Source organism: Phaethon aethereus, assembly GCF_964289735.1.
Source record: "Phaethon aethereus genome assembly, chromosome: 13".
Taxonomy (NCBI): domain Eukaryota; kingdom Metazoa; phylum Chordata; class Aves; order Phaethontiformes; family Phaethontidae; genus Phaethon; species Phaethon aethereus.
In genome coordinates, this window is record NC_138589.1 from 8702233 (window position 1) to 8714174 (window position 11942).

The 11942-nt window shown below is 37.5% G+C and overlaps 1 protein-coding gene across 2 annotated transcripts in view; it reads left to right on the forward strand.

The window, feature by feature from the left end:
* Positions 1–7661, forward strand: part of NETO2 (neuropilin and tolloid like 2) — a gene marked incomplete at its 3' end in the record, with an annotated part of 30824 nt that extends 23163 nt beyond the window's left edge. For both annotated transcript variants that reach the window (XM_082005861.1, XM_082005862.1), the window contains exons 8-9: positions 4017–4130; positions 7081–7661. In XM_082005861.1, the coding sequence (XP_081861987.1) occupies positions 4017–4130; positions 7081–7661 (695 nt within the window). The remainder of the gene's footprint in view (positions 1–4016; positions 4131–7080) is intronic.
* Between the last annotated feature and the right edge of the window lie 4281 nt (positions 7662–11942).

Sequence of the window (11942 nt, forward strand, 5' to 3'; positions counted from 1 at the left end):
TCAATACATGAATAATGCTAGATATAAAGAACACTGTGTACATTGCACCAGTCTTAGGCAGTTGTTGTGAGAGGAGTCCAGCTATGTCCTTGAAGTCCTGGACTGGAACCAATCAATCATTGTGACTTTTAGACTTTGTACTCCCCAAATAAGAAACAAAAGGAAAATTAAGTCCATTTGTCCCATCTTTATAAACTTGTGAATAAAAGCCATGTCCAAAAAATGTTAGAGACTACACAGAATGTAAAATAGAGACTGTGCCGGCAGATGGAGAAGCAGCAGCAGAATGTATTATCCAAAAATACAGAAAGATGAAAAAATTTCCCTGTTCAGGAAAATAAGAAAAGGAATGTGTCTTGCATCATAATGCTTCCTCTGTGCCTCCAAAAGAGCTACAACCCCATAGGAATCCATATTGAAACACCAGCAGATACACATGGATCATGACAACCACTCTGGACACAAATTTCATACAGCCTCCTTTGTATCGCGGTCAGAAATATTTTAGTAGATGTTGCGGCCTATTACATACATAGCCTTTTTAAGCTATTCTGTTTAAACGATGATCCTATTTATCCGTTATAAAGTAAAGCTTGCCCAATCTTCCTTTACAAATTTAGAAAGAAAAACTACCTAAGTATTTTCTCCCCACATGTGCTAACAAGGCCAAGAGCCTTTTGTTTTGTAGTCTGCATCATGAACATTTCCGTTTTAACTATTAGTCTTTCTCCCATTATGGTTAGAAATGTTGAGTACATCTTCCTGTTTCTGTGAATTGCTTCAGGTTGTCTGGGATACCTGTTTTTGTATCTAGGTTGATACTCATGCATAAGTTTTAGTCTGTCGTCATTTAGTCCTTCAGAGAGAAGGTGTGAATCCCTTTGGAATTTAATTGCAGCATAATTTTGGACAATACTTACATCATGACATACCATGATTTCACATGGTGCTTACAGATTAATGCTTACATTGTGTCTTAAACCATTAATGATGTGAATTGCCTTAGCATCCACTCTTGATACATTGTAGGCGGTAGTTTTGCACACCAACACAACAACAACTGGGTTCCTTTATATTTTCTTTCCCAAATAGTAGCAGTTGGTGAAACAGTTAAAGACTTAAGTAGTTAAGTCTGAAGGTAGGAAAATGTTTGATTTATTCTTTCATTTACTAGGTAATTGCATGGTTGTACGTAAAAAAAAAAGTCCCACTGAATTGTGTCCCACTGAAAAATGGTTTGGCCCTTGAAACAAAGTGGGCATAAAACGTTCTTGAAAAGAGGCAGTTGGTTTAGAAGCCTAACTAGGAAGTGTGTTTGTGTGGAGAGGATCAAGGAGAGGAGGTTTCCCAGGACCATATGCAGGCAGTTGCTGAACATCTCCAAGGATGGAGACTCCACAGCTACTCAGGCAACCCATACCAGTCAGATGCTCCATGTCCTTATCTTCATGCCATTTCCCTGGATCCCCCTATATCTGTTTTGTACTGGTGACCCCAACACTGAGCATAGCACTCCAGATGTGGCCTCCCAGTGCTGAGCAGAGGGGAAGAATCACCTCCCTTGACCTGATGGCAATGCTGTTCCTAATACAGCTGAGGATGCTGTTGCTTCTCACATTCCGCTTTTTCTCCACAAGGACTTCCGAGTGTTTGTCTTCAGAGATGCCTTCCAGTCTATATAACATGGAGTTATTCCTCTGCACCTGCAGGACTTCAAGTTTCCCTTTGCTGGGGGGAAACATTATGAGGTTCCTGTCAACCCATTTGTCCAGCCTGTCTCAAATGGCAGCACAACTGCCTGGCCTATCAGCCACTCCTCCCAGTTTTGTATCATCTACAAACTTGCTGAGGGTGCAGTCTGTCCCAACATCCAGGTCAGTAATGAAGAGGTTAAACAGTGTGGGCCTCACTGTTGACCCCTGGGGTATACCACTAGTGACAGCCTCCAGCTGGACTTTGTGTCTCTTATCACAACCCTTTAAGCCTGGCAGTTCAGTCAGTTTTTAGTCCACTTCACTGCCCTTCCATGTAGTCTGTACTTCATCAGTTTCTCTACAAGCATATTATGGGATACGGTTTTGAAAGCCTTGCTAAAGTCAGGATGTACAATATCCACCACTCTCTCCTCATCTAAGCTAGTAATTTCATGGTAGAAGGCAATCAGGTTGGTCAAGCACGATTTCCTCATCAAAAAAATCCATGCTGACTACTCCAAATGACTTTCTTATCCCCAATGCATTTAGAAACAGATTCCAGATTAATTGCTCTATCACCTTCCGAGGCATCGAGGGAAGCTCCCCTCTGCCCCATTCAGTAGGCCCATATTTTTCGTGGCCTTCCTTTTGTGGCTGATACGCTTGAAGAAGCCCTTCTTGTTGCTTTTCATGTCCCTCGCCATACTCAACTCCAGGTAGGCTTTGGTTTTCCCAGACCCATCCCTGCAGACTCACTGTGTCTGTATTCCTCCCAGGGAACCTGACCCTGCTTGCACCTAAGATGACACCTCATTCATAACCAATGCCACGGGTATGATCTATACCTTTCTAAGTATTGATCATATTTTAAAGCAGTGTTTTTCAGACTAAATCTACTTTCCAAACAATTAAATTCTCAACTCAGTTGAGCAAGGAAGATACATGTGATAGCTGCCATGACCTTTTTAAGCACTGAAATTACATAGATAAACTCTTCCAAAAGACACTCTAAATAAGTTCTATATTACATTAAAGTACTACAGCACTTGCACTACAATTAAAGCACAAGCTTTCTATATGGAACTTCTTGCCAGGGGTTAAGCTGTAACAGGAACACAAGCTTAAAACCAATGAGCATAGGTTACCAAAATTCAGTGGAGTAAGAAACAGAAAGATAAGGTGTATTAAATTTAGGAAATGCAAATTCAGAATTAAAGGTTTGAATTTTCTTTTCTTTTAGGCATAACTCCTCTTTTTGTCACTGAGACTCTGAAGCCTAACAAAAGGACTAAGCGAGAAAAACGCTGTATTCAGGGCTAGTCACCCTCCTCCGCTGTACTCTTTGGGTTTCACATCATGTTTCAGAGAATCCAGACTGCTCAAGAATAAATTCTTTCTATGAAACCAAATAGTAGAATGTCTGTCACACATCTTTGTGGTTTAATATATGACTCCAATAATAACATACATTTCTATCATTAAAAAAAATCCACATTAGTGAGGCAGAGAAAGGGGGGGGGAGGAAATCAATTTCTTGTCCAGTGTTCTGAATTCATAAAGAATTCCCTATGTATATTATACAACATCCTGAAAAGAATTATTACTATTTTTTCCAATATATTTTTCTAATGCCAAGGAGCTATAACAAACATTCACGGAAACATAAAATCTTCAGGGCAACTTTCTCGTTAATTTCTTATTTCAAATTTATAACTATATATAGACAGATAGAGAGATAAAAAGCTGAACAGTACTCTCTCTTAATCCCTGCATTAGCTCTAATAGGAGGATCTAAGAGCTTTGATTCACAAGCAGGAATGACTTAGATGCCTCCAGTTACTGAAATCTCTTGCAATTACTGACAGTCCTCCACAAGCTGAAATCTGATTTGCCTTAAGATACTAATGGGCTCTAAAATGCAGATGTTCAGGAACTGCTTCACAACCAGCTATACCATCTACATAGCAGATGCACAGCAGATTGAATAAATATATAATTGACAGCAAGCATGCGATTTTTAAGTATTAAGTTTTTAAAGACAAGTATTAAAGCCTTCTTCCATTATCTGTGTTGTGTGACTGTCTCTAGCTGCTACCCATTTTAAGCAAGAAGGTTTTTTTGTATCATTGATAATACACCTGAAAGCAACCTCATGAAGAGAGAATAAATCATACGATAATTAGTGATGTGCAGGAAAAGTGATTGTGTTTGAAACAGAGGTAAAGAATGAGTTTGCATGTTAAAAAAGTAACAGGAATTTACTAGTTTTATTGCAATGCATCAATTACTGAAAATTCCTAATGTTTTCTTTCTCTCCTGCAGCTCCCTGCTCAGGCAACACTTACTTCTGCCATAGCAACATGTGCATCAATAATTCTTTAGTCTGCAATGGCATTCAAAACTGTGCATACCCTTGGGATGAAAATCACTGCAGAGGTGAATACAGTGCAAAGTGTAGCCTTTATGAGCTAGGCTGGTCAGTTTGCCTTTCAAGGAAGTAATGAAAAGTCTTTTTCCTGGAAATATGCCGAAGACAGCTATTTTATTAATCTCAGGAAGGTGTTCCAAATTTTTTATTTAAACTCAGGAGACATGTAAGCATCCTGAATATTGATCTTACTGAATTCTATTTCCTGTTAAGCTGACATCCTTTTAAAATAGAGTATATGCTGAAGAGGAGGAAATTTAATTATAAAGCAGTATTTCCCAGGTTGCATCCTATTCATTTCTAAACTTTAAATGAAGCAAGGATCATAGGGACAGGTAATACCTTTTATTAGAGGAAAAAAAATACAGAGTTGGAAAAGACAGACAAGCCTTCAAGCACAAATAGCCTTTCTCAGGACTGAAATAGAAGCAACAATCTTCAAAGACAAATACTATTTTAAAACATTTATTTTCAGTTGTTAACGACACTGTCTCAGAGTAAATGCAACTGCTGCATATGGTGTGAGAAAGGGTGGGAGGAAGGAGGAATTGTTAGGAGGCAAGAAGTCATCAAAATCACTGCTTCTATAACATGGGGCAGGGGAGAATTGTTTAAACCATCAAACTACCGTAAAGACTTGTTTCAATATCAGGTTTTGAAAGAAACAATCTCATGATTTGAGGAAATAGTTATTCTGCTAAAGCACAACTATATTCACCTGTGCTTCAACAATAACTGAATTTGAGTTGGAACAAAACCAGCTTAAGGTCAACGTTTTTTCTTGGTAAAAGAAAAAAAAAAGAAACAACAACTTAAGCTTGGGCTTTTTTGACAAATGGAATAGTATAAATAGGTCTTAACACAAAATTCCAGAAAGGTTTAAATACGTACTCCACTGCAAAGATAAATGGACCCTGCAGGAGGGGTCAAAACTTCCTTGATAGAAAATTTGAAATAAAATGGCTTTTCAACACACAAATCCAGCTTAATTTTTTTAGTAAAGAAATATTACTTTGAAACTGCATTTTGAGCAAACAAGAACATTCACACCACCAATACTCCACTGCAAGGGATATTATGGAAGCTTTCCAGTTAACAAAACTGATCCATAACTCCCAAGTTTTCAGTGTAAAAGTAAGCTTCCTCTAAACAATCCTTAGCTTCGATAATATTCCATGTGCCTCCCTCAGTGCCATTTCTAGATCTTTTTCCCATTTCTACCAACTTCTTTCTAGAATCTTGCCTAGAATCCACACTTCACTCACGTACTGCAGTATTTAAAAAAATTAATTCCATAAAGACTGTATCGCAATGCAAAGAAAGCGTCTTTCCCGATATTTGTAAATTGCTGTATCTGGTGCCGAATAACCTTCCGTGTTTTATGTTGAACAGAGTCTAAATTCTGCTTTAATACTTGCATAATTAAGAGACAGCTGAAGACTGGATCCTTATCGCCAGCTAAGATAGACTGAAGGGACACTGATGCAACCAAATGAGCATATCTAGCCTTAAAAAGAAAGTTTTTCACAATAGTGCGTAATTCCTGCAGGCACCCAGAGTTCTCATTTAGTCCGTATCAATAGCTACTGAAATCTGAGCATGTTGTGACCTACTTTATGCCTAAGCCCAGTGACACAAAAATTGATAGGAATGTCAGTGGTGTGCAATTTCTTTTTAGAGACTGGAGAAGAAATCACCTTTTGTATAACATCTTCCAAGAATTAAGAAACCTAGATGCAGATGAGAGAACTGCCATCGCACTGAAATGTATACCTCCCACAAAACATGGTAACATTAAGATCTAAGCTAGGCAGGACAAGGGGAGATAACCTCCTTCACATTGAAGATCTAAATGTAACTCAGAGTAAAGAGTATAAGCTCTGAAGTAGAACTGTATTTCAGACATAACTTCTTCTTGGTCAATTCGTTGGGAGTCTGCTTAGTAGATGGATTGTTTCAAAGCGCATACGATGATACATAACTCTCTCTGCATACACTGTGTGTGGAGTACTTAGGGGCATAACACACATATCCAGATATCTGAAAATAATATGCAACATTCAGGCTACGACATTTTCTTCTACATAGTCTTAAATGCTTTTCTCCCCAACAGCAGATGTTGCAGAGTCTCAGTGTAGAATTCTTTTAGCCCCCTAGTACAAGTACGTTTACAGAACAGAAGTCCAACTATAAAATTTTAATCTTCAAATAAAAATTTTAAGTATGGAAAAACATGATGTTCTGATGCTGCCATCTTGTGTGTTTTCATATGAAGTACTAGCCAAAAGTGCCATATGATTCAGGTTGGTTGGGTCCCCCCTGCTCCCCTCCTCCCCTTTTTTTTTTTCCAATTGACTTGATTACTGGACTATATCTATGCTAAAGCTCCCTGTGTTGAAACAGGTATAACAGACTTACACAATAGGCAGTGTCATTAAATTTCCAAGAGATGTGAAAACAAATAGTACAGTCAATCTTACATCATCACTAATATTTCACTTTAAGAAGTGGGTAATTTTAAATCTAGGTTTCCTTCTACTGACATCAATGGGAAGGCTACCAGCAGGAGCAAACCATGGTAAGAGAAGCATCATCTGTAGCTGTATAAAATCCTATTTAAACTCATAGATTTTGGAATATGAATTGATGAGTATAGGTTCAGGATTGAAGCCGTATCCCAGCCCAGTCAACCTGTACTGTCCACAGAGTTCCACCTGCCACTGAATTATCATACGGTAGCCACTAATGCAGCCAGGGAATTAGATTTGCTGAACAATGCACAGATCCAGCATGATAAATCCCATTGACATACAGGTCTAGTCTGCAATGCCATTAAATAATTTCATTAGTAGAGCACTTAGATGGCAATCACAATACAGCTTGCTTGCTTTTAATACATGATCAAAAGTGTGAGAAAATAATAAAAGCCTGATCATAATCCTCATTTTTTATTTGCAGAAAAGAAAAACACTGGATTGTTTGAACAAATCACCAAAACTCATGGAACAATCATTGGCATCACATCAGGGATAGTTTTAGTTCTTCTCATCATTTCAATTCTAGTACAAGTAAAGCAACCTCGCAAAAAGGTTATGGCTTGCAAGACTGCTTTCAATAAAACTGGTTTCCAGGAAGTATTTGATCCTCCACATTATGAACTGTTTTCACTAAGGGACAAAGAAATTTCTGCAGATTTGGCAGATTTATCAGAAGAACTTGAAAGCTATCAGAAAATGAGACGTCCTTCAACAGCTTCCAGATGCATTCATGACCACCACTGTGGCTCCCAGGCCTCTAATATGAAACAAAGCAGGACAAACCTCAGCTCCATGGAACTTCCCTTTCGCAATGATTTTGCGCAGCCTCAGCCAATGAAAACATTTAATAGCACATTCAAGAAGAGTAGTTACACTTTCAAACAAGCGCATGACTGCCCTGAGCAAGTCATAGAAGACAGGGTGATGGAGGAGATTCCATGTGAAATCTATGTTAGAGGAAGAGAAGATACGGCACAAGGTTCATTATCTATTGACTTTTAATTTCCTAGTGAAGGTGGTATCAGTGTATATACAAGAAGCTGGTGTATAATGATGGTATATGTATTACATATGTACTATATGCAGCGTGTGAGATGCACACACTTTTAGCTTATCATACTTCATTTAGGAAAAAAACCACAAATTCTTCGTAACCAATTATTGCTGAAAAATGGTGGATTTCCTCCCATCTTCCCAAGCTACCTATCTAGTGGAGGAGTAAGACAGAGACTTTGCATGGAAATAAGTTAAGGTTATTGGAAGAAAAAAGCCCAACAACTACTAATCATTGAACACTGAAAACAATGACTACTATTCTCTTCCTCGTATCATTTCCTCTTCTTTAGATGTCTGCTTTTCAAGACAATTTTAATACCTCAGTTATGAAAATAAAAGTGCACCACGTGTATGTCAACATAGGTGTCTTATTGTATTTGTCAAATTGAAAGTAGAGTTAGTGTTAAGTGCCAGTTAAGACTCAAGAATTATGTTACAGCCATCTGTTTCATCTTGCCTACCATTTATACTGCCTTTAATTATCAGTCCCTCACTCTCTGCTTTGTGGGAAATAACTATGAAAGATTGCTGCCTTTTAAAAATATTGAGTTATATTCATTTTACTACATTTGGAAATATATAATCTTTGCAGCTTTTGATTAACACACAAGTACTCATGTTATTCTAGATGTAGACTTTTACAACAGTTTTCTTTCAAGAAGGTTTAGGATTTTAAAATATTCTGCCGTATATTATAGATCCATATGGCTCACTGATTTCACAGCTCTGTAGTTAGAGAATGTTCCTGCATTTTCCAAGTATTTACATAAATAGACTTTACTGTACATTTGTATCTTAAAATAGCCTTTTACTCCTTATCACAGCCAATATTCCCTACTGAAATCAGTGATGATACTTTTAGCTCATGTCCTACTTGCCTGAAGAGAACAGCTCTGAGGTCTATGTGACTACCAGGTATATGAAGATACTGGAAACAAAGGAAAAAAAATCCCAAAGCAACTCTTATTAAACCTTACGGAACCCTTCTTGTGCCCCTTGTTTCCACTTGCAAAATTGCACGTTTCATACCTTTTTTAATGGTGGTTTGGACCTAATTTTAAAGTTTTTACAATATAGAAAATTTTTTAAAATATGATGATTCTCATTGTGGTTTTTAAACTTTTTATATAGTTTGATACTGTACAGACTATTTATTAAATCAAAATCTAGTTCCTGTACAGCAGGCTTGTTTCAGTGTCCATAATAGCAGCGCTGAATAATGTGCGGTGGCTGCTGCGTACATTGCAATTTGCCAAGAAATACTTAATATGACTTCCACATTAGCCTACATTTTATTCCCTGGTTTCTTTGGGCTATTCTGGTATTTTGTTTACAGGAAACCTTTCACCAAAAGGTGAAATATTTAATTAAAACAGTTCTTGATAGATTTCATTTACTTCTCATTGATTTCAGTAATAAATATCTCACCATGACCTATATAATACAGAATGTTATTTGTGATGGTCTGTTAGTTCCAGATTCTTTCAACAAGTAATATGTAGTTTTACGTAGGTCATTTTTGTCCATATAACTCTTGTAAGTGGTAGATTTGCATGATTAAGTTTTCTTTTTAAGGTATATTTGTCCATGTGATAAAAATAATGTGATCCCTGTTCTTTCCTAAGTAATGTTGTCTTTGAACAGTAAATCTGTAATAATAAAACAAATAGCAAGCCTGTAAAGCCCAAGTCTGTGGCGAAAAGGGGAAGCTCTATTGAAGAAGTTCCCAAATGGCCTGAATAATATTTCAGTCTCAGTTGTAACTTTTTGACTACATGGTCAGAACACAACTACTTTTTGGCTTCCCCACAGCTTAGAGGTGAGCTCCCATAACCAGTCATGCCTTTTGTGCGTAACTTTTTCCAGTATCCCCAAGCCCAGCTCTACAAGCTTTGCTTTCCCACCCTTCCTTGCTTTCTATTCTTTTCTTTGTCTTTAGCATAAAGATAAGATACTCCTGCCTAGTTAACACCTGCTCCTGATGCCCAATACAGAGCAAAAACTCTCCTGGAGGGAGCTTTTCAGTGTTTCTGTAATATTTCAGTATTTCTGCAATAGCAGACCCAACCTTTACTGTGGCAATAGCTGTATGCTCAAACAGAGAGAAACCCAAAGTAATAATGATTTCTATACGCTTCTATAAATAGTAAGGGCAGGAAAATGAACTATCAGTGCTTATTGGAAGCAAGGTGAAGTTAACACATTGAACCTAAAAATCTGAAAGGAAAACTTGTGTGTGGTGTGTTTAAGAAATAGTGTATCTATACATCTCATTGTAATGTTGGGTTCAGTTACTTAGCTGTGCTTTAAGAAATGAGTGGTAACTATTAAGAGCCATAATTCCACTTCCATTATGACCAAATTCCCTTCACTACAGAGAAAAAACTGTGTGGACTGCTTGGTATCACTCAGAGGGCAGAAAGCTGACATTTTCAGCAAAAGAGTCTAGCATTGGTTTTGCAGTCTCAGTCCAGTTGGAGCTGATATTGTGGTCTTTAACCTTTGTTATTCACGAAAAACACCACCTTTAATATTCTTGCAGTATCTAAGTACTTTTAGCATATTTCAATTGTCTCCATCTTAAATCCATACATTTCTAGGAGCATCCCAATTTTGCACTCAGTTGTACCCATATCTCCAACAGCCTCCATTAACACTGAATGCACATAAGCAAAGACACATTCCCTGGACACACATTGACCAGGAAGAGGCCAACAGCATTAACTACTTTTTGATATTTATAATTAATTTTTACCTTATATCATAGTAGCTTAGACAAACTGTCTAACATGAAGAAGGATTTGTTGTGAATAAAAGGTGTAGAAGTAAACCTACAGCCAACACAAAAATAAAAGTGACCAAGAACCCTGATTCTTGAGACTTCTGTAAGGAGACATCTTCTCAGCTTCCTGAGGAGTGGAAGTGGAGAGGGAAGTGCTCTTCTCCTTGGTATCCAGTGACAGGACACATGGGAATGGTTCAAAGCTGTGCCAGGCGAGGGTTAGCCTGGACATTAGGAAGCCTTTCTTTACCGAGAGGGTGGTCAAACACTGGAACTGGCTTCCCAGAGAAGTGGTCGATGCCACATGCCTCTCGGTGTTTAAAGAGGCATTTGGACAATGCCCTTAATAACATGCTTTAACTTCTCATCAGCACTGACTTGGTCAGGCAGTTGGACTAGATGATCATTGGAGGTCCCTTCCAACTGAAATATTCTCTTCAGAGATACCACTGTCATTATATAGGAAACTCAGACTTAACACTGTTACTGACTCTGAAATGTTTCAGTGATCACAAAAATACTAATTTGTACTTAAAAGGCATGAGATTCTCTTGTCTGCTATAGGCATATTATAAGAATTACTGTCTATTTTTACTAAACTAATTCAAAGAAAGGTTACAAAAAGAGTTGTCATTGACTTACAAGAAAAGGTGCTTGTCATGTGAACACTTCACAGAATTTTTAAGTCATTAAAATACACCTTTTTTTTTCTTGGTACAGAGAGATGAGTGCATTAGCAGCAAACCTGCTGCTAAATGAGGAAAAAAGGCTTGCCTTATCTTCAAATGAGTTTAATCCTTAAATAAGAAGATTCTTGTATCAATGATCATAGTTTGAAAACTTAAGTGTTGTTAATTATAATCCTTTATCTAAAAGGCTACCAACAGCAAAAGTAATAAAAAAGATCTTGGCACCTATACCTGAGAAGCCAAGAGTAAATTACTGCTTGAAATGAAACAACTTAATTCATATGGATTTACTGAGACTTATCTACAGTTTCCTCTTCCTGTCTCCATATATCTGTTCACAGTAAAACTCAGTCAAATCCATTTACTTTTACACGTCCTTATTGCAAAGTTTACGTATGCGCCCTGTGACTGCTCAGAAGGTCCGTAGACTGTTTACCAAAGCAAGATTTCTAATGTATCTCAGCGTGAAAGATAAGCTGGTTTTACCTTATTTGAGATCCCACTGTAACAACTGAAGATTAATTATAATGGGAGAACGGATTTTAAAATCAAAAACCTTTGAGTTGACTCATGCTTTGAAAATGAGTATTTATAGTACCTATCTCAATGTAACAATATGAAAGCTACTATCTTTAAGACTCCTGTTCCTGTGGTTTCCAATAACTATCTCTGTATAGGGTAAATACCCCCTATAAATACACAAATAAATCACATGTCAATACGCTCTAATATATCGTTCTGTGTCACCATGGAACT